The 27329-nt window shown below is 45.1% G+C and overlaps 1 protein-coding gene and 1 long non-coding RNA gene across 3 annotated transcripts in view; one reads left to right on the forward strand and one right to left on the reverse strand.

Moving 5' to 3' along the window:
* Positions 1-27329, forward strand: part of LOC129456561 (uncharacterized) — a 162049-nt gene that overhangs the window by 93518 nt on the left and 41202 nt on the right. Inside the window, exon 3 of one of the 2 annotated variants that reach the window (XR_008648844.1) lies at positions 3772-3799. The exons of the other annotated variant lie outside the window; for it this stretch is intronic. This is a non-coding gene — a long non-coding RNA (uncharacterized LOC129456561). Of the gene's footprint in view, positions 1-3771; positions 3800-27329 lie in introns of those variants that run through there. 2 annotated transcript variants of the gene reach the window in all.
* The window catches only part of efnb1 (ephrin-B1), a 120209-nt gene continuing 98142 nt past the window's right edge, over positions 5263-27329 (reverse strand). Inside the window, exons 3-5 of the mRNA XM_033974026.2 lie at positions 26437-26529; positions 13833-13958; positions 5263-8984 (exon numbers count right to left, since the gene is read on the reverse strand). Coding sequence (XP_033829917.1) covers positions 8590-8984; positions 13833-13958; positions 26437-26529 — 614 coding nt within the window. The 3' untranslated portion in view covers positions 5263-8589. The remainder of the gene's footprint in view (positions 8985-13832; positions 13959-26436; positions 26530-27329) is intronic.

Here is a 27329-nt window from a genome sequence, read left to right on the forward strand (position 1 = left end):
GGCTGTAGGAGTTTGGTTCTGCTGATTCTGTCAGTTTGGTGGTTTTATTCTCACATTTGAGTGGATCTCGTGTTGGACAGAAACTGCAGATTCACCTCAAATGTGTTTGGATTTTTCACTTCATAGTTTTACACAGTTATATTTTTACACAGTTATATTTTTACACAGTTATATTTTTACAGTGTGTTCCTGACATGAAAACTCCTTAAATGAACAGTTCCCTCAGTATCAGTGTTAAACTGTGACCTGGACACAAACATCACCACAAATGAAAATGTTTGGGATATTTTCAGACTAAACACAAACCTGAGATTACAATGGTCCAAAGCAGCACAGTCTACGGCTCCCTGCGGCTCCCTGCGGCTCCCTTCAGCTCCCTGCGGCTCCCTGCGGCTCCCTGTGGCTCCCTGCAGCTCCCTGCGGCTCAGTTTTATATTTTAAGCTGCTGTAAATGTTCTTCATCACAGTCTGTGATCAGAGTGTCAGTTAAACGTCTCATTCTGATAAACTCATGTTATACATGTTGGGTAATATGTGTCATATGTGTTATATGTGTCATATATGTTATATGTGTAATATGTGTTATATGTGTCATATGTGTCATATGTGTCATACATGTTATACATGTTATATGTGTGACTCTACAGTCGTCATCTTTACTTTGGCTCACACCTAAAAGGAGCAGCTCTGCCATTTTTGTTTTGTAAAAGTAGTTCACCGAGGAGAAAACTTAACATAAAAATATGTGAAACACAAACATGTGAAACACAAACATGTGAAACACAAACATGTGAAACACAAACATGTGAAACACAAACATGTGAAACACAAACGTGAAACACAAACATGTGAAACACAAACGTGAAACACAAACATGTGAAACACAAACATGTGAAACACAAACGTGAAACACAAACATGTGAAACACAAACGTGAAACACAAACATGTGAAACACAAACATGTGAAACACAAACATGTTAAATGTTAAACTCTCGTGTCCTCAGGCCTTAATCGGACACACACGGTGGATTAATTGTCGGGTTTAAAATATCTTGATCTTTGGTTTATTAAAATAGCTCCAGCCTCAGAGATGTTCTCAAACACGGTACCACCGCCGCCGCTCCGCCGTTTACGTCTGACACATCAAACGCCCAATCACTTTAACGACATTTCATGGCGTCTCCGCTTTCACCCCAGATCCGCCGCTTTTCCCCATCATCAGATCAAAAAACAGCACACTGTAATTTAACCCGACGCTATGGAAACGCTCCGAGCAGCAATCAGACTTAATCACGTATGAAGAAATGTAATTCTGGAGGACACCGGGGCGCGGCGGCCAAACGGCGGCGATACGGCCGTAGTTACTATGAGGCCTCAGAGCTCCAGCCTCAATATGAATTTATGAAGCTGCTTGTGATTTCAATCTGACTAATGTCTCAGAACAGACCCATCTGTGCAGGGACGACCCCCGAGGTGAGGGTTTAGGGGGCAGAGGGAGGCACAGCGAGAGACGGAGCGAGAGACCGAGCGCCCGCCACCGACAGGAACGACAGGAACGACACCAACGCCATCAACGACAAAATGTGTCTGCCTCCAGTTTAAGGATACGACCTTTAAAGTGACCTTTGTCAAGTACTAAAGAGTCTGAGCTCAACTTTTACACAGGATATAACAGAACTGAGGTGAGGAGTACACGAGTACACGAGAGTACACGAGGAGGACACGAGAGTGCACGAGGACACGAGAGGACACGAGAGGACACGAGAGGACACGAGGACACGAGGAGTAGACGAGGAGAACATGAGAACACGAGGAGAACACGATATACAATATGTTATAATTTACACATTTTAATCATAATATTGGTCTAAATCCACAGAGCAGAGCAGGTTTAAGGGACGATGTTGATTTATCTCGTGTCATTTTTGTGGTCAGTTGTTTCAGTTTTGTGCTGACGCCATTTTGAGGACTTTGACCATTCAAACAGTCGATGGTTTTGAGCTGTGAGACCCAGAGGAAACTTTAATGTGTTTGAATAAACGAGACATTAAAACGTAAAGAAAAAGAGAAAAAGACAAAACTGATGTTTAAACTGAGTCATGTGACCTCAGCACGTCACAGCTGCCCCGGGGCAGACTGACAGGAAACAGCACCATTTATAAATCACACACACACACACACACACACTTCCACAGACAGTATAAAGAAGTGACTGAGTGAGTCTGACGTCACAGCTTCAGCTCCAGATGAAGCTCATGAGGCTCGAGCAGAGACGAGTGTCACAGCAACAAAAGAGCCAATCAGGAGCAAGGATGATGAAGGTAACGCCCCTTCCTGTTTAGCAGGGAGCGGGAGCTTAGCAACGCTGTCAATCAAACCTGTTGCTAACGCTAACAGGAGCGACCTCGGGGAAAGAAGGACCTGATTTGTCTGTTATTAATGTTCAGATCTTGATTTACAGACACAATAGTGAAATAAAAACCCCAGGATCATGTAGAGGGTTAATACGAACATTTAAGACCAGAATGAGTCTGAAGCAGCAGAGACAGAGAGAGGACAGAGAGAGGACAGAGGACACAGAGGAGACAGAGACACAGGAAGTGCAGCACATGATCACTTCCTGATTGGAAAGTAGTAGCAACAGGTTAGATATGTCCATTTATATAAACAGTGTATGGCCCCTCTGTCCCCTCTGTGTCTCTGTCCCTCTGTGTCTCTGTCCCTCTGTGTTTGCGTCCCCTCTCTGTCCCTCTGTGTCTCTGTCCACATCTCGTCTCACTTTCATATTATATTATTATTATTTATATTTTCAGTTGAGTCAAAACAGCCTCAGTTTGTTTCAGTGTCAAAGCGACTGAGTCCTCGTCCTCGTCCTCGCCCTTGTCGTCCCCGCAGGTGTCGTCCACTTCCTCCGGCTTCAGTCCGTCTCAAATGGACCGACTGTTGGAGGATCAGGTCTGTTTGAGATTTACACGTGTGAAAACATTTGTGAGGTGTAAAACGGTTTGTGCGTCTGTGTCGTCTTCACACGGCGACACGTTCAAATGTATTTTTAAAAATGATTCAAAATGTGTCTCCAGAGGTAAATGTACTCGAGTATTTGACCCGTGTAGGACGCTCGTCAAACTGCACTGCACAGGTGTGTTTAAAGTAACACTGTGTAACTTTCCAGAGGTGAAAATCTACAATGAAAGACTTTTATTTGAGTCGGTTTATTGGCAAAAAGTTACATGGTGGAGCTTTAATGTGTGAACAAATATTTCATTATTGACCCATGTTGACATGACCATTACCTTTATGTCCTTGGGCAAGACACTTCCACCACGTTCACTGTTATAAATAAATTCATAAATAAATTTGAATCATTTTGACTCTAAACTTTGTGCAGATTCACGTCTGTGAAACACGACGCTCTGAAATAAAATAATGTTAAACTCGTCGAGTCTGTTCTGAAAGTTCAAAGATGTTTAAGTTTGAGACGAATCATTTGAGCTGAAAGACTCGAGTAGAAACAGAACGACTCAGAGTCGCCTGAGACGTGTTTAAGTGTAAACAGTTTAAACAGACCGACCTACAGGGGGCGCTACACCAGAACCACACGACGCAAAGAAAAGGCCCACGGCTCAAGAAAAATAAAACATCTGAATCTTTGATCAAACTGTTCAAAATGCTCCGTGTTCATGTCGTCTCCATGGAGACGGAGACACAGGGGCTCAGTGGAACATTCTACTGTTGTGTCCTTAGGCAAGACACTTCCCCCACAGTGTGAGTGTGTGTATATGTGTGTGTGTGTGTGAGTGTGTGGGGGTGTGCGTGCGTGTGTATGAGTGTGTGATGGAGGTGGGAGGGGCTGATGGTGCAGACCTGCAGCCTCTCGTCTCACTCTGCCCCGGGGCAGCTGTGGCCTCAGTCAGAGCTCACATCAGGATGAATAAAGCCCCAGTGCGGAGCTTTGAGAGGCTCATGATCATTACAGATGTTCAGCAGTTTGACATTTAACTTATTGATATAAAAAGACCAGGTCAGGTGTGTGGAGAGGCGAGCCTGTGCACTGTATTTTTAGCCATAAAACACATGAAATAAAGTGAATGTTTGATTAATGCAACAAACCAACAACATCTCCATGGAAACAGGCAAGAGGCGGAGCCCCCACCAGGAAGTTAGTCGACCTTTGACCTCCAATGGATTTATACAAACGACTTTAACACAAATGTGTTACAGTGATGTGGGTTACAGTGGGTTACAGTGTGTCACAGTGTGTTACAGTGTGTCACAGTGTGTTACAGTGTGTCACAGTGTGTTACAGTGTGTCACAGTGTGTTACAGTGTGTTACAGTGTGTTACAGAGATGTGTGTTACAGTGTGTTAAAGTGTGTTACAGTGATGTGTGTTACAGTGTGTTACAGTGATGTGTGTTACAGTGTGTTAAAGTGTGTTACAGTGATGTGTGTTACAGTGTGTTACAGTGATGTGTGTTACAGTGTGTTACAGTGTGTTACAGTGATGTGTGTTACAGTGTGTTAAAGTGTGTTACAGTGATGTGTGTTACAGTGTGTTACAGTGTGTTACAGTGATGTGTGTTACAGTGATGTGTGTTACAGTGTGTTACAGTGTGTTACAGTGTGTTAAAGTGTGTTAAAGTGTGTTACAGTGATGTGTGTTACAGTGTGTTACAGTGTGTTAAAGTGTGTTAAAGTGTGTTACAGTGATGTGTGTTACAGTGTGTTACAGTGTGTTACAGTGATGTGTGTCACAGTGTGTTACAGTGTGTTACAGTGATGTGTGTTACAGTGTGTTACAGTGTGTTACAGTGTGTTACAGTGATGTGTGTTACAGTGTGTTACAGTGATGTGTGTTACAGTGTGTTACAGTGTGTTACAGTGTGTCACAGTGTGTTACAGTGATGTGTGTCACAGTGTGTTACAGTGTGTTACAGTGTGTCACAGTGTGTTACAGTGATGTGTGTTACAGTGTGTTACAGTGTGTTACAGTGTGTTACAGAGATGCGAGTGCTGTGACTCATAAAGTGGGTCACAGATTTTTAAACCTGTATCGACTAAACACATTTGAATCGTTTGAGTGGAAGGGCATCTGGGGTAAAAACGATTAAATAAATGAGTGAATGTTGTAACATTCAGAAACAGACGAGCTGCTGAGACAGAAGAGAAACTGAAACAGCCACGATATTTATGTCCATGTTTATAGAAATAATGTCTCTAAAGTGTCACAGAAACATAAAGAAGAAAAACATCACAACAGAACAAGCTCCATGGGAAAAATTTTATTTATCAATATGCCGTAGTTTCCAAACTGGTGGAACAGTATTTCCATTGTAGCTGGTGCCAGGTTACGCTGGGAAGCTGCGAAGATGTGAATGGCAAAAATAAAAGAACAAAACTGACAGTAATGATTCAAAAACAAAGGGAACGAATTCAACAGGTTTAGTTTCCACATGCAGATCCAAATATCAGACAGAGGCTTTGAGCGTTACGGCGAGGACGGCCCGGGACGTCCCCCGAAACTAAAACAGAGGCGAGAACGAAGCGGGAAGAAGACAAAAGAACCGCCGCAGATACAACCAAAGAAAAACATGATTTATGACACGGCTTTGTTAAGTCAAATCCAACATGGCGGCTTCTTCCCTCTGCGCTCCGCCTCCGCCCTAAACACTCACACGTTTGTAACGGCGGTGGATTACGCCGCTTCAAACGCTTCAAAGTGACACTCTGTTCATTTCTAAAGATGTTTCAAAGTTTTAGTCCTGGACATTTCTCCTGTTGAAAAGTGAAACAAAACCAAAAATGACCCCAGTTTGTTTAACACATGTGGTAACAAAGACTCTGACAATACTGGACGCTGCAAAAAGACAATGTGTCGATTGCAATATACAATTTAACTCTAAAAGAAAAATAAAGAAAACATATTGCAAACAGAGACAAAATGCAAGGATTCATACAAAACACACTTATTAAAAAGACAGCTATTTACAAACATCCGCCATTACAAAAATCTAATCTTTTAAATTTTCTTTTGAGCAGTGTTCAGGTGAAAGTACATCTTTAAAATCGGGCTCTATTCATATATTTACATTATTTTGAACTCAAATTCGAATAACGTTAATAAGTGGTCACTAGGATGAATGGAAAGTGGGAGGAGCATGATGGCGGTGGCGGCGGTGGTGATGTGGTAATGACTCCCTTGGCTGGTGTTGGTGACTGGCGCGGCGATCCGAAACAAAAACATTTGATCTAGATTTGTTTCACAGAGGAGCTGGAAACGCGGGGCTTGTATAAAGAGAGAGAGCGCAAACAGCTGCACAAGCCGTTAGCTCCCGGGTTAACGACACGCAAAAGTCTTAAGTCCCCCCCACCCCACGAAAAAAAGAGGCCGCCGCTTCAACCTCTGCGGATCGAGAGTGGCATCGCACATGACGACGCGTCTCTAGGGCTGAATAAACGTGACGGAGGATGGGTCTTGGCTCGTCGGTCGTGGTGCATTTTGTGGCGATGCAAAAGTGTCAGACTATAGTTGTATTTGAGGAATCGCTGTCCTTATCTGCCTCCCTCTCCTCACACATCATTAACTGAGACGGTGCCGCGCTCGGATTTGGCAGCCGCACTATTTCGGAGCAGCAAAAGCGAGTTCCTCTTTAGTCCGGGAAAACAAGACTCGTGCTCCGTCGCAAAAAAGGCTACGACGCACATTCACACATACATATTAATGTCGAGCGAGAAAAGGGCAAATCGGAGCGAAAAATATGTGAAAAACTTCTCCAAACAGCCATCTTGGATCAGGTCCAATCTGAAATGTGGGTTCACACAGATGTACAGGAGCGAGGCAGGAGGAGACGGCTGATTTGGGGTTTTTAAAAGCACATGCAAACTGGGATGAGCTGGAATTTTTTGCTACAAACGTTTAGAACAACAAGAAGAAGAAGAAGAAGAAGAAGAAGATAAGTGTTTGTTGTGCGAGTCCCAAGCCCGGACAAACTGAAGCCATAAATTCCAGTTATCAGCAAATGAAAACGTGAGATTAAGATGCGCCGCTAACTACAAGTAGCTCATTAGATTCGATTTTATCCATTGTGTGTGTGTAGTGACCTCCCTAATGAAGTGTGCTACAAGAAAAAAACACCATCATTTTAAGTGTAAAATGGTGGTGGCTGCAGCTCCACATCCTGCAAAGCCCAAGGGCTGAGTGAAGCTAACGGACTGTCCTCCCTCAGCCGCCGCATTTTTTATTCAGCGCACAGGAGGCCGGGGAAAATGAATGCTAAAATACCTCCAACCAATCTCACCTCCAACTCTAGCCTTTTCTAACCCTCAATCCCCATTGCGACTGCCACCTCCCTCGAAGGTTAAGTCGTAGGAAGAGATTCTGTCCCGTTTTGTTAGACTCTGCTGCTCGGAGTGGGCAGCGTGCGAGCGCGTGGATTACTCATTAGACGAGTACAGATGGCAACTGGCAACAGACACTACAGTTTCCTCGTCTCGTCCAACTTCGCGTTTGCAGGGACAGGATAACTTCAGCCAATAGTCTGTGGGAATTCAACCTACGCCCACTGAGTCTGCGCAGCGAGCTATAAACTAAGCGTCGGATGTTTACACTGTAGCGCTAGAAGCTAAAACAAACAAATTAACACAAGCTGAATGGCCCCAACCCGCCGTCTCGCTGATAAACTTTTTAGAACTGCCAACGAGAGGATTTGGGCTCAGATCGTGTCTGTCTCTCGCCGCGTCGGATTGTCTTTCCTGTTTTTGTCGATTTGGAAACAGTAATGAAGAATTGGCCTGGACTTGCCCGTCCACGACGCTCTCGAAAGGAGACGCTGTCACAGAAGTAGGTCACCAGGCTGAAGGAGGCGAGCGCTGAACACCTTAACGTTAAAGTCCAGGTATAGGTAGTCTCTCTGTGATGGATTAAATGAGCGACGATGAACGGATGGATGAAAGGATGAATGCGTTACATGTTTTTTGAGTGATATTTTCTATACATTGTGCACTTGTAGGAAAAAGTAACAAAATACAACTGCTTTGTGAACTGAATCAGGGAAATCCTCCATCAAAAATAGTAAGGCAAAGATCAGAGGTGCGATTGGGGCTTTAGGATCTGTGTGTTATACCTGAGCTATCTGGAGACGCTAACACTCACGCTAGTACGAGCTCGCCGCGTATAAACCCGACACGTCACACTCACGGGCCAGATGTCTGGGCCCGTTTTCCAGCGTCACACCACAGGGAAAAAGAAGAGGTGACCGCAACAGTGTCCACGCGTGTAGGTCCGCTTCTATCCAAACCCCCGTGTACGGCGGCCGGGCGGGGACACGTGAGGGGAAGGCTGGAGAGGATTACGACGGGAGGAAGAGGAGGAGGGAGGAGGGGGCTCGGGATTCTCAGACGTATCCAAACAAACAGAGATTTCAGACCCCGCTGGTGACCGGCCAGTGCGTGTCTCTCCAGATTTGTGCAGCAGGTGGTACAAAACAAACGTCCCCCTGAATGCAGAAGAGTGTTCTTGAACATCTGAAAACCAAGCGCTCCTTTATGTATTTGTACTGAGGACACAAAACGAAGCAGAGGGTGCAAAGGTCAGACTTTGTAGTAAATGTTGGCGGGGCTTTGCGGGGGCATCTCCTGGACGATGTAAACCGGATGGCCGTAATCGCCGCTCACTTTCTCGTAGTGAGGGCAGTAGTTGTTTTCTGTCCGCAGGGGGATGATGATGTCGCTGGGCTCGGTCCCGGCCGTGCCCCCCGGGAGCTTGGGGTTGGACAGCGTGCTGAGGGACAGGGCGGAGGGGCGGGGCTGCGAGTGCGAGTTCTTCCGAGCACGTTTGCGCATTTTGATGAGGAGGATGACCAGGAGGAGGATGAGGACGAGGAAGATGATGCAGCCGGCGGCGATGGCGGAGAACACGGCCACTTTGGAGCCCAGGATCCCGTCGGTGTTGGACGGCGTGTTGGACTGGTCCTGGTTCATGTGATCTGAGGAGAAACGGGACAGAGCGGCGTTAGAAAAGAGTCGAGTTTGTTCAGACTCGATACATCAGGCCGATATTTGGCCTTTTTAGTGTTTGGGATATCGGCTTTGTTTTGTTCAATTAGGAAATCCACACAAAGATTTATATTAAAACTGTAGCGTGAAGCCACAGCTGCACAGAACATCAGACCCACTCTGCTCCAGGGGGAGGAGTCTGTAGTTAATTTTAATCACATCATTTGGGGAAAATAATCAAGATCGGCCCAAGTATCGGTGGATCTTATCGACCTATTAAAATTCACATTAATTAGAATAAAGACAACGCAATTATTTTAAAAGATAGAAGAGTTCACTGTCTGACCCTAAACCCCTGACCTCTGACCCCTGACCCACCTGCACCTCCCTGTCCACACTAATAAGAAGTAGTCACGCTAACAGGAAGTACTTATGCTAACAGGAAGTAGTGATGCTAACAGAAGTAGTAACGCTAACAGAAGTAGTGATGCTAACAGAAGTACTGATGCTAACAGAAGTAGTAACGCTAACAGAAGTAGTGATGCTAACAGAAGTAGTGATGCTAACAGGAAGTAGTGACGCTAACAGAAGTAGTGATGCTAACAGAAGTAGTGATGCTAACAGTCCTGTTTTTTTCAGCGTGTCCTTGCGCAGATGGGCTCAGTAGAGATGTTCGCTGCGCGGCGGAGGCTAAACGGCGGAGGCTAAACGGCGGCGTTATCTCGCTGGAGTAAATTGGGTTACAGTCGGGAGCAGGGAAAGGATCTGTATGTTGTTAAAGGGCGGGACAGCTTTGGCTTTGGGACAGATACAAATATTTTGGGTAGCGTCCCTCTCTTGGGCAATCAGAGGCGAGTGATAGCGTTTAGCGCTAACTGCTCCTGTCATGAGCGGATCTCCCCAAATCAACCATGATCACGCCATTTGTTGTTTGCTGCGCCAGGAATAACAGGCCTATTCATGTAATCTAAGTGAATTAACTCAATCAAAATGGCGTCCCCTTTAACGAAATCTGCGGTCCGCACTTCAACACGATCCAGATTCTACCTTGATAACATTTCAGCATGTCAAGAGAGCACTTTTGTTTTCACTAAGATTCGGGTGAATACAAAAACGGTGAACATCTTGAATATATTTGGTCCTTTTGTCTCTGAGGTTTGGGACCGTGAGGAGGGGGCGGCGGCGGCGAGGAGGGGGCGGCGGTGGTGAGGGGGGCGGCGGTGGTGGGGGGGGGGGGCTGTTATAGGATGAGAGAGAATGACTGAGCTGAAACTTGAGTCTGACCAAATCTGTTTTCCATGTATGCTAGCAGCTGCTGCCAGAGCGCTAACCCCCACCGCCGCTTTACTGCGCCTGACCCGGAGGTGAAGGAAGTGCAGAGAACAAGGCCCCGCCGCCGCCACCGCCGCGAGAATGTACTACGATGTATGCAAATGTACTACGATATACTTAAATATACTACGATATACTTAAATATACTACGATATACTTAAATATACTACGATATACACAACTGTACTACGATATACGCAAATGTACTACTATATATGCAAATGTACTACGATATACGCAAATGTACTACTATATACTCAAATATACTACAGCGTACTACAATATACTGCAATAAAACCTATATATATGTATTTATGACAGGAACTACACAACAAATACTGCAAAAAGTAAGACTACAAACAAACCTCTCCAGTGTTTGTAGTACTCATGATACTACCCAGTGTTTGTAGTACTCATGATACTACAACTACTGATATTAGCTACTATTACGCTTCCATTGTACTAAGACAACACTACTACTACAACTTCAAAGTACTTCCAATATTCCTGCTTCAAATATTCCACAACTAATAATAACTATTTCACTCCTACTACTACTACTACTACTATTACTCCTCTACTACTCAGTGGTGGAAGACAGAAAAGTAAAAGTACTTAAGTAGAAATTAGTATCTGTACTTTCTACTCCACTACATTTTTGAGCTTGATGGAAAAGTTTTATTTTTAACATGTTCAGAATTTGAACAAAACAAAAATATACAAATAAAAACAAATTTTACTCTAAGTACATTTTTAAAAGGTACTTTAATACTTTTACTTAAGTAGATTTTTTCATGTGATGCTTTTACTTGAGTATTTCTTTGCTCTTGTGTACTTGAAACAAAATCAAGTACTTATTCCACTACTACTACTACTACTACTGCTACTGCTACTACTACTACTACTACTACTACTACTACTGCATCATCATTTACACAGACACATGTGACTGAAGTTCAGTAAAACGACATTATCTTTTTATTCTAACCAAAAGTATTTAAATGAGGCTCCTGCTGGCTCCGCCCCCTCGCCGCTCATCGCACAGTAGCTGCACACGGACACACAGAGACGCACACACACACACACACTAATGAGCTCTGACCGTGTCCTGAGTCTGGACACGGGGCTGATGATGTCACTGAAACGCTCCCGGAGATTAGACTTATCAGTGAAATCAAAGACCAGAGGAATTTAGAGCGTCCAGCCTCAGAGCGTCCAGCCTCAGAGCGTCCAGCCTCTGTGTCCAACCTCTGTGTCCAACCTCTGTGTCCAGACTCTGTGTCCAGCCTCAGATTTATGTTTAATTCTGTCCAGTTTGTGTCTCTGGAGCAGCACATTTTTTTTACATTTGTACTAAAATGACGATGTCACAGATTAAGAAAATTAAGCTGGAGGGAGGTTTTTGGGGCATTCTGCCGTTATAACGTTATTCTTCGTTATTCTAACGTTATTCCCTCATTAAAATAACATTTTTAAAACAAAACCCTGACACGTTGATCTAAATTTGTTCTGACAGTTAATGCCCCAAAGAATAAAACACCTCCTCATTCTATTTTCTATTTGCAAAGAGCTAAAATGTTCATCCTTTCACAGATTAGAACAGATTATATTAGCATTAGCATTAGCATTAGCATTAGCATTAGCATATGAAAAACTAGCATAAAGCTACAGTCACAGCTAAAAACTCTTTAAAACTGTTTAAACCTTCGTCTTGGTTCATTTCTGTTCATTTTTTGTCAAATCCTTCTCTTTTTCATTTTGTTGACACTGAGGTTGTTTATTTTTCTGGATAAAAAGTCAAATATAAAAAACTATAATGTTTGTCCTTAAACTGAGCCGTAAAGAAAATGAGCCAAACAGAAAACCCGACGTGAGACGTTTGAAAATGTAACGACTCAAATAAGTAAATGATGAGGCGTCTTATCGCTCTGGGGCAGAGCCACAGGAGCAGCAGGTTTGTCCAGTGACTCACATGAAAAAAAAAACCCCTCCTTTTTCTCCTCGTCTCCTCCACAGACTCTGAAAAGAGCCACTGCAAGACGAGAAGGAGGGGCCAAGAAGAGCCACACAGAGCCACAGAGGAGCCACACAGAGCCACAGAGAGCAGCCCAGGAGCCACACAGAGCCACAGGAGCCACACAGAGCCACTGCAAGACGAGAAGGAGGGGCCAAGAAGAGCCACACAGAGCCACAGAGAGCAGCAGGAGCCACACAGAGCCACAGGAGCCACACAGAGCCACTGCAAGACGAGAAGGAGGGGCCAAGAAGAGCCACACAGAGCCACAGAGAGCAGCAGAGGAGCCTCAGAGGAGCCACACAGAGCCACACAGAGCCACTGAGGAGCCACTCAGAGCCACAGGAGCCACACAGAGCCACAAAGAGCAGCCCAGGAGCCACACAGAGCAGCCACACAGAGCAGCAGGAGCCACACAGAGCCACACAGAGCAGCAGGAGACACACAGAGCCACACAGAGCCACACAGAGCCACTGAGGAGCCACACAGAGCAGCAGGAGCCACAGAGAGCAGCAGGAGCCACACAGACTGATCTTCATTTGTGTTTATCTAAAATTCAAATGAGCTGGAAAAAATAAAACCCAATATGAAAATAAGACTCTGACTCTCCCTGGGCGGAGCCGCCTCATGAACGAGCCGCTGCAGTGGGGTGTGTGTGTGTGTGTGTGTGTACTTGTACTACTACTAACTACTACTACTGTGTAATATTTGTAGTTCTTGTATGAGCCTGAGGTTGTACTGATACTGATACTGATAGGAAATTAGCTTCGGCTACAATCTGGTGCAAAGCATCTATTAATGTGTCTATTAATTTTTGCACACTGTCCCTTCAAATAAACTAATAAAATAAAAAAAATAAATACTGATACTGATACTTATACTTATATTGATACTTATACTGATACTTAAGCGTTGGCCCATGTGACTCAAAGCCCCGCCCCCAGGTCTGTGACTTAAATCAAATCTAAAAATCTGTTTCTAGATGATTCCAGACCTGGAGGCGGAGCTTAAATATTTAAATATTCTGTGTTTGTCGTCTCAGGTCAGATCTGGTCAAATATTTAAACTGAATTAAAGTTAAATAAGTACTACCTCTAAAGTACTATTTATATTTTTACTACTTTAATAACTGTGTGTTTATTACTACCAATTACTACAAATACAAATACTTCTAATACTTTCATACGGCTAACTTCATACATTACTACTATTACTACTGTACTTTAAATACTGTTATCAATACTAACAAGTACTACTACTTTTACTACTACATGATAATACCAACTAATACTAACTAACAACTTAACAATCATATTTTACTACTATTACTACTGCTACTGCTAATATTAATACTACTACTAGTCAAAGTGTAGTCGTCCTGACATGTGTCCCGTCTGTACTTGACTGTTCCCGGTGACCTTTGCCCCCTAATGCGGCGCCGTGACCCTCCCGCTGGCGTCCGTGTTCATGTGGATAAAGTCAATCTGCTCACCGTGGTTTCCTGGCAGCACCGGGTTGATCCGGTTGTGGTCAGATGGGCTGGGACTGGACTCGGGGATGGCGTTGTTGTCCACGTCTGATTTCGGGGTCTCGGGCGCCGCCGGATTTGCGTTTGGGACTGAACAGAAACAAAAGACACAACAGAATCAGTTTGGGCTGAAGCTCGAGTCTGAGACAGTGTTTTAATTTATTATCTTTGGATTCACGGCTCGAGCGGCGGCGTGCGCCAAACACGCCTCAAACGGCTCAAACACGCCACAGACGCCTCAGACGCCTCAGAACAGCAGATAAAAGCTCACAAACAGGAAGTGCGCGTTAGCTTTCAGATCCCCACACGCCGCCGTCTCCGTCCTGTCGTAAAAACACTGCACACGTCAGCGACTCAAACAAATCTACACCACGTGTTTATGACCAGGACGCACAGAACGACACCTCCTCCTCCACCTCCTCCTCCTCCTCCACCTCCACCACCTCCTCCTCCTCCACAGCACAGTACACCTCAAAGTACACCCGAAATTACACCACACAGTACACACAGAGTACACAGAGTACACAGAGTACACACAGAGTACACAGAGTACACACAGAGTACACAGAGTACACAGAGTACACACAGAGTACACACAGAGTACACACAGAGTACACAGAGTACACAGAGTACACACAGAGTACACACAGAGTACACACAGAGTACACAGAGTACACAGAGTACACAGAGTACACAGAGTACACTTAGGCGATGGCAGAATGAGGGTAAAGTCGTTTTATATTAACTTTTTATAGTTGTGCATTATTCATGGCGTTAAAAGGCCATAATATGTCTTATTTATTGCTCTGGATTTAATTCTTCAGAGAGAAGCTCCTCTGACTCTATGAGGACGAGAGGGAGGGGCCAAGGACGAGAGGGAGGGGCTAAGGAGGAGAGGGAGGGGCTAAGGACGAGAGGGAGGGGCTAAGGACGAGAGGGAGAGGCTAAGGACGAGAGGGAGGGGCTAAGGAGGAGAAGAGAGGGAGGGGCTAAGGACGAGAGGGAGGGGCTAAGGAGGACGAGAGGGAGGGGCTAAGGACGCCAGAGGGAGGGGCCGAGGAGACGGGATGCTCTTGGAGATGATGTAATATCTGTATGAATATTTATGACACTTTGATGACTTTGTGCAGCGAGTACAAGTGTCCAAGAACTCCAAAGTACATCACAGACACTACTGCAGTACTAACACTACCCACTACTTCATTGTATTCATGCTGCATAAACTACAACTACTGCTGTACTTTTCTGTACTACAAATAATATATATATATCCCCACGAATTACACAGTCTGCACTTCAGTTTTATTTTCTTAATCGTTGATACTCGTAGATTCTGCAGCGTCGCGTCTGCTCTAGTGTGACGTGCATCTGTCCATAGGGGGCGCTACAGCTACACGCCTCTTTATTGTCATGACGTTTACGGCGACGTCAGCTCCTATCAGACTTGTTTCTTTTATTAAGTCGTTTGCAGTTTTGTCACTTGAACTGAGCTCGTGTTTTTCTTTTATGAAGTGTTTTTAGATGAATATTGTGATTTAAAATGTGTAAATTATAACAGAGATGAATTAATACTTTGCCGTTTTAAATGAGCTTAAACGTCGTTAGCGTCGTCCTGTGTTTTATAAAAGCTCTTTTTTTCATTCTTTTTCATTCATTCATTTCATTTTTTTCATTCTCTCATTTTAAGCAGCATTTTTAGTCGAGTTTGTGATAAAAAATGAGGCAGGACTCTTTGTGACGCTAAGAGGAGGCACTGTCTGCTCTAGAGGACACTGGTCCCCCCTGTCTCCACCCCTGTCCCCGCCCCTGACTCCGCCCCTGACTCCGCCCCTGACCGCCGCTGCTGTGACTGTTTAACTCCTGTTTTTACAAATCAGTTTGTCCCTGTCCTTCATAACAGACTCATTAAATATTCAACATTTTAACCAAAACCAGCTCCGAGAAAAACCTCCGTCCTGTGACTGTGTTTACATCGGCACACGAGCTCCAGAGCGCCGCGGCGTTTGAATCGAGACAGGTTATCTGCACACATCTACCACGCTCTGAAGTCTTTGAGGTTTAAACAGTGCGGCGTCCCCCCCGTCCCCCCTGTCCCCCCCGTCCCCCCGTTTATGACCCAGGGCAGACGCTCGACAGTTATAAAGTGTAACTGATGTGTTCTGCAGCTCTATCTGATGCCCCGGCTCTATCTGGACCTGCATCTGCCCACGGGCGTCCTCAGGGGGCGCTGTGCCAGAAAATAGGGGCCGTTTGCGTTCGGCTCCTCGGCTCCTCGCGGTGAAGTCTGTCTGGCTTCTGCTCCGATGGGGGAAAATACCTTGAAGTCTCCGTTTGCGTCTTGGTTTCTGGCTCTTTTTTTTCTGGGTGTGGACGTTTGGCTCAGAACAGAAAAGGTCAAAATAAAACTTCATGAGCGTTTTATGAAACCGAGGTACAAAAACACCGGGTTTTCTTTAATTAATGTTATTTTTGTCATTTCTGGATATTATTTAAACATTCTGATAGAGAAAGTTTAAGTTTTACCGTTTTATTTGGGGAATGACACAGTTTAAGCCCAGACGTCCAAAGTTTCATCAGGTGAAGTTTATTTAAAAATAAAGAGTAAAAATGGAGCATTTTTAGGACGTTCAAACAAACACAGCTTTGGATTTTTATTTAATATTTGAGTAAACGAGATCAGACTGAAAATGTGCCTAAAAAATCTAATTTGGCCTCATGTTTGTGAGTTTAAACTTTAATGAATCAGAAAATGTGGAATCAGATACAAGATTTTTATGAAATGAACAGAAGGGATTTGAGAAGACGCACACTGAGCAGTTTAGTGTACAGTTTGATGGTTGTACAGTTCGGTTGTTGTACAGTTTGGTTGTTTTACGGTTGTTGTTCGGTTGTCGTACAGTTCGGTTGTCGTACAGTTCGATTGTTGTACAGTTCGATTGTTGTACAGTTTGGTTGTTTTACGGTTGTTGTTCGGTTGTTGTACAGTTCGGTTGTCGTACAGTTCGATTGTTGTACAGTTCGATTGTTGTACAGTTTGGTTGTTTTACGGTTGTTGTTCGGTTGTTGTACAGTTCGGTTGTTGTTCGGTTGTTGTACAGTTCGGTTGTTGTTCGGTTGTTGCACAGTTCGGTTGTTGTTCGGTTGTTGTACAGTTCGGTTGTTGTACAGTTCGGTTGTTGTACAGTTCGGTTGTTGTACAGTTCGGTTGTTTTACAGTTGTTGTTCGGTTGTTGTACAGTTCGGTTGTTGTACAGTTGTTGTACAGTTCAGTTGTTGTTCGGTTGTTGTACAGTTCGGTTGTTGTTCGGTTGTTGTACAGTTCGGTTGTTGTTCGGTTGTTGTACAGTTCGGTTGTTGTACAGTTCGGTTGTTGTACAGTTCGGTTGTTTTACGGTTGTTGTTCGGTTGTTGTTCAGTTGTTGTACAGTTCGGTTGTTGTACAGTTCCATTGTCGTACAGTTTGATTGTTGTACAGTTTGGTTGTTGTACAGTTCAGTTGTTTTACGGTTGTTGTTCGGTTGTTGTACAGTTGTTGTACAGTACAGTGCAGTGTGTGTTTGGGCCTGATCTTTACGTTGTTGTGGGGAAATGTCCCACTGTCCCACACAGAGACAGAGACTCTGTGGAGCAGTGGGTTAAATATTCAAACATGTTTCAGTCCAGAGTGGGACAGTGGGACAGTGAGACAGTGAGACAGTGGGACAGTGAGACAGTGGGACAGTGGGACAGTGAGACAGTGAGACAGTGAGACAGTGAGACAGTGAGACAGTGGGACAGTGGGACAATGGGACAGTGGGACAGTTTCATGTTTCACACCCACCCCACACCCAAACTACACCTGTGCCACACCTGCTCTCAGCCCACACTGCACCTGTCCCACACCCGCACCGCGCCCAGTCCACCCCCCCACCCTCCTCCACCCCTCCACACCCTGCCCCCCCCCTCCCCTCCACCCACCCCCACCCCTCCCCCCCCCGCCCCTTCACACTCTGGTTTCTGCAGATCTGGACTCGTCGCCGTGAGCTGCTGTTGTGTTGTGTCAATAATTGATGAGAAAGACCAGAGTGAGAAGTGGGAACATTCACACGGCGGCGGAGGAGCGGACACGGCGATCTGATTCAGCCGTGCCACAAACGCTAACACGGCCGGACGCCACTGAGCATGTGCAGAGAGCGCTGTTCCAATGTCCTGACCCATTTTTTTGCCTCATACACATTCACTCGCTTTTTTTTTTCTATGTGCTGACATTTCCCTTAGCTATGCAGACAGCGACTACCTCAGAACTGCCAAGCCGCCAGAAGGAAGCGAGAGGAGGGGGAGGAGAGGGGGAGGAGGGGGGAGAGGAGAGCGAGGAGGGGGAGCCATGATGGAGCGACAGAACGACATTGTATGAAGCAGAGAAAGAGAGAAAATAGGCCGTGAGTCAACATATTTATAATGAGGCAGTGAAGGGACCAGAGCTGCCATCACACACTCACTGCTGTAAGTACTACTATTACTCCACCACGCCATTATTACCACAAAAGTACTACTCTACAGCGGAAACGGAGTACTTTCACCTCAACCGCTAAGTACTATGACAACTACTACTGTCCTTAATACTGCAGTACTGCTCCAGCTTAAAGTAGTACTTATTCAGAGTCACAACGATCGACCACAATCAAAACTCTGAGTCTGTTATTAATAAAAACACGACTAACGACAGAATCAGGGCCCAGGACAAATCAGCCACTACTACTACTACTACTACTACTACTACTACTACTACTACAACTACTACTACAACTACTACTGCAACTACTGCTACAACTACTACTACTACTACTACTACTACTACTACTACACAATACTACACAACACAACAGAACAAGCTTTATTTTTTACATTATTCTCTCTGTTTTTGTCTGTCAAACCCCTCACCACACACTTTATACACTTTTCTCACACAGGCGTTAACATTTTCTCACATTTCTCTCTCGTTTAAACTCTCTCAAAGTTCAAACCTTCGTAGGCGTCTTTGTCGGTGAAGAACGTTTCATCGACATTGTGGGTTTTGTCGTGGAGAAAACAAATTGCAAACGTACAGCACTTCAGAGTCACACTGAGATCCAACGTTTATGTAAATTTGTCTGAACACATTCTGTACTGGACAGGAGACACGGCACGGAGGAGACTGATGGACAATGGTCTACAGTCCAACAGCCAATCAGGACGCACAACACAATGGTCTACAGTCCAACAGCCAATCAGGACGCACGACACAATGGTCTACAGTCCAACAGCCAATCAGGACGCACGACACAATGGTCTACAGTCCAACAGCCAATCAGGACGCACGACACAATGCACGATCATAAGATGTAAAAAAAAAACATGTAAAATTGAACTAAAAAATCTACGAAACAGTGAGACCGTGAAAGGTGAACTGTGATGTATCGAGGGACGACTGTACTACAATAACTTCGACTTCAACTGTCTTTACTGGGACGAGGCGGGTTAAGTGTCAGGGATGTTTATGTCACAAGTGAGATTTGAACCGGCAACCTTTGAATCAGTCGACAAACGCTCTACTGCAATAAAAACAAAACCACGATCACAATTAAAACAGAAATGACCAGATCCACAGAGGCTGTCGCTGCTGAGAAGGAGCAAAGAAAAGTACTTTGACTTAGATAAAACATGAAGTATTTCTTCATGTATTTGTACTGCGTCCAGCAGACTGACCCCGTGTTCACTGGACGATGACGCGTCCAGAGGAGTCCTCACGTTTCCTCACGTTTCCTCACGTTTCCTCTGAGTGCGGGACGGGGCCGAGATTCAAATATGTTTCATTTCCATCAGTTTGTCTTTTCTTCTCATCGCGGCGTTTTAAATGAAGACAAAAGACACGGACGGAGACGTTTAGAGACGAATCGATGAGTCGTCTCCTGCAATGACTCAAGACGATCACACCCCAGGGACCTGATCACACCCCAGGGGGCCGTCCACGCCGCCGCCGCCGCCAACGGAACATTAAACAACCACATGTTTGAAATCATACATCACAGGTAATGACAATATGTACAACTGCAAATACTACAACTGCAAATACTACAGCTGCAAATACTACAACTGCAAATACTACAACTGCAAATACTACAGCTGCAAATACTACAACTGCAAATACTACAACTGCAAATACTACAACTGCAAATACTACAGCTGCAAATACTACAACACAAACTACACTACTACAATACTGTAAATACTACAGTGTTTACAGCTGCTACTACTGCCACATCCATTACTACTACTACTTTTACTACTACCTCGAATCGCTTAGGGCTGCACAGTGAACACAGACTGTTTACATAAATGGACATGGCTAACATGCTACATGCTACATCCAAACAGGAAGTGATCATGGTCCACTTCCTGCTCCATCGACTCTGGCTCCAATTCACTTTACACTGAAAAACTGTGTCTCCTCTGAAAATATGAACTTTAAAAAAGACGAGTCAGGTCCTTCTGTCCCCGAGGTCACTCCTGTTAGCGTTAGCAACAGGTTTGATTGACAGCGTTGCTAAGGGCCCGCTCCCTGTTAAACCAGTGGTGTGGATGGGAAGGGGCGTGACCTTCACCATCCTGGCTCCTGATTGGCTCTTTAGTTGCTCTGTGGGTTTATTTCTTCACTCGTTTGTGGCAGTGAATCAAAACTGAGTTGAATCGAGTCCAGTTGTTTCAGACGGTCAGTGTTTGGTGCTTTTAAAGTGACCGGTCCTTTGTCCCCTGTGTCCTTTCTGTCCTATGTCCTCTCTGTCCTCTGTCCCCTCTGTCCCCTGTGTCCTCTGTCCCCTGTGTCCTCTGTCCCCTCTGTCCCCTGTGTCCTCTGAAGTTCAGACTTTGGAAGAATAAATGAACTTGATCATCTGCTCTGATTAAAAGTGGAGATTGTTTATGTTTGTTAAATTATTACTGTGAAAGAAAAATAAAATCAAACTACAGTTGAAAAAATGAGCCTCACTCTTTGTGCCGTGTCGTCTCAGCGAGCGGCCGCAGAAATGTGAGGTATGAGTGGACATATGGCCCAACTCGGGCCCTTGGCCACGAGACGAGGAGCTGGCGTCAGAAATGAGACGAAATGTGGCTCAAACACAAAAGCATCTGGGTCAGAGCCAAAGTGAGCCACTGCGGCCCGACAAAGTGAGCCACTGAGGCCCGACAAAATGAGCCACTGCGGCCCGCCAAAGTGAGCCACCCACTGTGGCCCACCAAAATGAGCCACTGCAAAGACAGAGAAGGGCCCACTGCAGAGAGAGGGGCCCGTCTGTGTTTGGTCACACTGAGCCACTGCAGAGGGGGGGCCCGCTGCAGGGGGGGGGACCCACTGCAGAGGAGGGTGGGCCGCTGCGGGGGGGGGGGGGACCCACTGCAGAGGAGGGTGGGCCGCTGCAGGGGGGGGGGTGGGCCGCTGCAGAAACACAGAGTTTTTCTTTGTTCGAGGTAATTAATTTCTCTTGTTTGTCCAAGAAAAACGATCACATTTTCAATGAGCCTCAGGTAAAGTTTTTCGGGAGACTCAAAAACAAAATATCCAAGTGGGCCGTCATTAAAATGTACGACGCTGCGCCGGGCCGGGGTAAGTTTAAAGTAAAAACAGGACAAGGACAAACAGGTGAAGACGGGACTTTGTAGTAGATGTGGAGCAGAAACAGCATCAGTGTGGAGTCGTTAATACTTTTAATAATAACCTTTTTAGATATTGTTTTTATACTGTTTATACTCAAACTACTGCAACTACTACTGCAACTACTACTGCAACTACTACTACAACTACTACTGCAACTACTACTGCAACTACTACTGCAACTACTACTGACACTACTACTACAACTACTACTGCAACTACTACTGCAACTACTACTGCAACTACTACTGCAACTACTACTGCAACTACTACTGCAACTACTACTACAACTACTACTGCAACTACTACTGCAACTACTACTGCAACTACTACTACTACTACAACTACTACTGACACTACTACTACAACTACTACTGCAACTACTACTGCAACTACTACTGCAACTACTACTGCAACTACTACTACAACTACTACTACAACTACTACTGCAACTACTACTACAACTACTACTGACACTACTACTTAAACCATTTTTACTACCAAACCGACCTCTAAATGCCTCTAAATGATAAACGTCACATTTTTAGAGTTTTTCCACTTTCAAGACTCAAAGTGAAACAGTGAGTCCTTCAGCCTCTGGATCACTGGGCAAACGCTCTACCGACTGAGCCACTGCGGCCCACACTGCGGCCCACACTGCGGCCCACACTGCGGCCCACACTGCGGCCCACACTGCGGCCCACACTGCGGCCCACACTGCGGCCCACACTGCGGCCCACACTGCGGCCCACACTGCGGCCCACACTGCGGCCCACACTGCGGCCCACACTGCGGCCCACACTGCGGCCCACACTGCGGCCCACACTGTGGCCCACACTGCGGCCCACACTGCGGCCCACACTGCGGCCCACACTGTAGCAGCGTCACCTTTACCTGGTGAGTTTAGAATCACAGACATAAACAAACTGACTCTGTTACATCATTGATTTAAAAATAGTTTTTCTTCTTTGAATAAAAATGTTTTTCATCTCAAACTTCACCTGAGACTGAAGCCTCCGTCCGAAGCCTCCGTCCGAAGCCTCCGTCTGCCTCACACTGTTGGATTGTCACTTTCGCCGCCTCCGCCCACACAAATGTAAAAGTAGTAGCAGCAGCTGGGTCCAGCGCATCTTCACTAACGAGGTTTGGTTTGAGGACGCGCTGATTGTGACTGAGCTTCAGCTTCAGCTTCAGCTTCATTCTTATGAAACGGGGATAAACCTGAGCGTGACAGGACCACAGTGTTTCTACAAACGTTTCCCAGATAAAAGCTTTGAACACAAACTCACAGCTTCTACCGTTTTATTGGTTTGTGCTCGAACACGAGCGGCTCCACTTTCGCCGCCGTGTTGTCATCCGTTGCCGCCGTCGCGATCGTGAGCCGTGGCGCTCGTGAGCCGTGGCGATCGTGAGCCGTCGCGATCGTGAGCCGTCGCGATCGTGAGCCGTCGCGATCGTGAGCCGTCGCGATCGTGAGCCGTCGCGATCGTGAGCCGTCGCGATCGTGAGCTGTCGCTCTCTCAAACTGACCTACATGGAGCGGATAATGCGCCGCCATCTGACGACGTTTGTGAGGTTTTCTCTGCATTTTCTGCTGAATTTGTTCCGACTGGATTCTAGAATCATCAGCTCGTTCTGTCCTCTCCTCCAGACGCCAGGACGCTCCACCGCCATCGCACCGGCCGCATCTGCACGAGGAGCCGCCAGACACGAGGAGCCGCCAGACACGAGGAGCCGCATCTGCACGAGGAGCCGCCAGACACATATTCTAGAAGTCCTGTGGGTGTTGATGTATCACAGGTACTTCAGAGTACTTTCTATAGAAGTACTTCAGAGTATTTTCAATTGAACAGGTGTCACTGTGAAGTACTTTTACAAAACCAAAGTACCACAGAGATGTACAAAGTACCACAGAGATGTACAAAGTACCACAGAGATGTACAAAGTACCACAGAGATGTACAAAGTACCACAGAGATGTACAAAGTACCACAGAGATGTACTCCTTTAATCTGTCACAACAAACTAAATGAGTTCATGTCCATAAAATATAAAATATGATCCATTTATTAGAGCAGAACAATGAGACTTTTATGATTCATCAAACTTGAGACATTCAGTAAAATATGTGTAATTTACAAAATACTTTGGTGAAATACTTGGAAAGAGGTGGATACTCCTGCTTTTCAAACATTGTTCATATTTTGTACTAATTACTTCTAAATATGAGCAGAAATATATGATCCTGACGTGAATCACATGATCAAATACTTTGAACCTGCCTCAGATCAATCTGCACAGTTTGATCATGTGACTCTGAGGAAACGAGGACTTGACTCTGATTGGACGAAGAGTCACAGCAGAACAAGACGGAAAATCTGAGGGAAAAGCTCAGACCTTTGACCTTCAGCACGTTTTCACAAACACGCCGTGGTCACACAGAAACAGGCTGAAGTTCATCTGTCGGCGTCGCCGTGTTTGTTTTGGTTTTCTCGGGCGCTCGGCCTTGGCCTGTGATTGGTCGACTCCATTAACTTTAAACAGCAAAACCTTCTCAAGGATCAAGAGTTTGTGAAATCACAAATATCACCAGACTCCAAATCACAAATATCACCAGACTCCAAATCACAAATATCACCAGACTCCAAATCACAAATATCACCAGACTCCAAATCACAAATATCACCAGACTCCAAATCACAAATATCACCAGACTCTGTCAGGTTCATGTTATGAACTTTCTTATGCACCTTATTATTTATATTAATTTAACTTAATCTCACTTAAAAACATTTCAGTCCCACTAAAGTCCGTTTGACTAAAGTCTCAAACTGACCCGACCGCAGTCTTTGTTCTCTTAAACCTCCCTCGCCCTCGCCGTTCACATCTGCACATCTCCACAGTGCGGTGGTTTATTTTGAATGGCGAGCAGCAGCGCGTTCGCTTCACTCATCGTGCTACAGGCAGATGTTCCTCTCCGAAGGGTCACAACATGTCCAGGAGATGAGGAGATGTTTATGAAGTAACACATCTGTGTACTGTATCTGTCAGGACGCGACGGCGGCGTCCAACCCGCCGGCTCCGACCGCGTCCAAACGTGAAATATATGATACAAACCAAATGTTGTGTCCGAGGAAATGTAAACACCGGCGTTTTGTTTACGCCAGGCGCTTTAAAATGAGACCACGAGCTTCGCCGTTTCAAACACATTCTCTGCTCTGATTAGAACAGAATCAGATCGAGAAGCAGCTGAAGCTTCGGCCCGAGCGGCTCCGACTCATCGCTCACTGTCACTTCTCATTTGGCCTGTGTTTTTCCATGGGGCGGTTTTATATACGATATGAACAAACTGTTTATGTCACAAAATGAGATTTATTCCAAATGTCTGTGTGTAATTAATATCAGTGGAGCTTTGGTCTAATGTAACTCTCCCCACGTCCTTTAGAGAAACTGATTAAAGACAAAACAAAACATGGAATTTCCTCTGGATCTGAGTGTATGGACACGTGTGTGTGTGTGTGTGTGGGTCTGCACATGTGTGTACATATATATATATATATATATATATATATATATATATATATATATATGTTTACACATAAAGGCCTGACAGATGAAGTCACTTCCTCTGATGCTGAAACCTCTAAGTCCAATACTACAGTCCATAAAACAGTCGTTATTATTGATTAGCGACACCGAGATGTGCCGTGTAATCGGAGCAGATATTAAAGGGGAAGTGCGAGATGCTCGGCGTAAACAGAGCCCATATTAAAGGGGAGGTGCCTAAACTGCGGCGGTGCTTTATGTCACATGTGTTTTACATTTGCTCCACAGCAGCAGCTCATTACACATTCATTTGGCCTTTGGCTTATTTTTATAGAATCATTAAAGTCGTACGGCAAATTATGAACAGAGGAAATATATTTGTCATAAATGATGTGTGAAATTTTCATCACACAGAGACTTGGAAACATTTACTGTAAATATATATATATATATATATATATATATATATATATATATATATGAATGTGATTATTTAGGACAGATTAATTCAGATTTATATTTATTTATTATTTTTCATGTATTTATATATTTATCTATTATTTATAATTTATATAAATATATGTATTTATATTTGTATGTATTTGTATTTATTCAGATGTTTTTATTTAGAGCAGAAACATAAATATAAACATATATTATTTATTTGTTATTTACTCAACATGAGTTTTTTTTTTTTTTTCCTGACCAAAAATATAAATACATAAGTTTGCATTAGATCATTATCATTTTTAATATTAAAGTTTCCTTTTAAATATATAAATAAAGAGATTCCTGGGCCATAAGAAAAGCTCGTTTGTGAGCGTAGATAAAGTTAACGCTGTAAAAGGCATTGACAGGTTCATTGTGCTGTTTTATTCTTCCACTTTAACGTCGTAATGAGACGCCTATGTTTTTATGTTCTCTGCATAAATCCTGTAATAACACACGTAAACACAATTACACCACAACCACATCACGTCTGTGAGCGGCGTCCTGCTTTTACCGCACGGAATCATGTGATAACACGCTAACATGCTAAAACGCTAAAACGCCAACCTGCTAAAACGCTAAAACGCCAACACGCTAAAACGCCAACACGCTAAAACGCCAACACGCTAAAACTCTAGTGGCGCGGGTGACTCTGATGTAGGTCAGTGGTCGCCGCCGCTGCAGACGGTTCGTTCTGTTGGACATGTTTGCGGTGCCTGGTCTTATGGCGTCTCATGGCGTGTGAGATAGTGTCTGTACCGGAGTCACGCTCGGCGCACGGCGATAAATGAACACGTCAAACCGAAGTGAATCATGGCTCTGAGGCGCCCGCACCAAACCGTGAGCTTTGTTACACTGCGCCATTTACCTTGCCCGACTTTCATGATGACTTTCATGGCTCGGCTCTTGCACACGCCTCCCTCGCGGTTCTCCAGACCCTCCACCGTGCCGTTGGATGTAGCTGTAAAAAAAAGAGTAGAAGAAGAAGAAGGGACGGGGACAAGGGCGGAGGAGAGAGAAGGAGATGATGGTTAATGAGCGTGTCCAAAACGTACTGAAGTAATCAATATTTACGACAAGAACTGATTAGCTGTTCCAGTGATTAGCTTGTCTCGCTTTCAATCAACCTCCCGCCTCACCCGCCTCCGATTAGCACGACGCCGAGGCCCCGGGGGAGTACGGGGAGTCAGAGGGGCCAAAAAAACGCCTGTGTATGTTCAGTGCATAGTTTCACAGTGAGACACGGCAAACAGTCACTTCCAGCTGCTCCGGGCTAACGCTAACACGCTAACACGCTAACTCCCCTGTGCCACATGTGTCGTTACTCCTCAGTGCTAGCGCTAACAGCTAAATGCCGTTTTTAATGTTCGCTATCGAGGCTCGAGTGTGTGTGTGTGTGTGTGTGTGTGTCTGTGTGTGTGTGTGTGTGAGCGAGGGGCGAGGGGCGAGGGGTCGGGGGGGCGAGGGGCCTGTTTATTTAATGTCACATTCGTTTCAGACGCCGCTGACACAACCGTGTGGCTATTTTAGGGCGACTGATAATGACCCGAGGAGACAACGTGTGACTGTGACCTTAGAGCCGCTAGCACCGAGCAGCATGCTAACACGTGTGTGTGTGGGTGAGGGTGTGTGTGTCTGTGGGGGTGTGTCTGTGTGTGTGTGTGTGTGTGTGAGGGGGGCCAGTCTAATTTTGGAGTTTCCCAAACGTTCTCCTCCTCGTTTCTGTTCTTCCTTTTCTCTTTCTCTGAGTATCAGTCTCTC

The sequence above is a fragment of the Periophthalmus magnuspinnatus genome, chromosome 10 (genome assembly GCF_009829125.3).
Source record: "Periophthalmus magnuspinnatus isolate fPerMag1 chromosome 10, fPerMag1.2.pri, whole genome shotgun sequence".
In the NCBI taxonomy this organism is placed as follows: domain Eukaryota; kingdom Metazoa; phylum Chordata; class Actinopteri; order Gobiiformes; family Gobiidae; genus Periophthalmus; species Periophthalmus magnuspinnatus.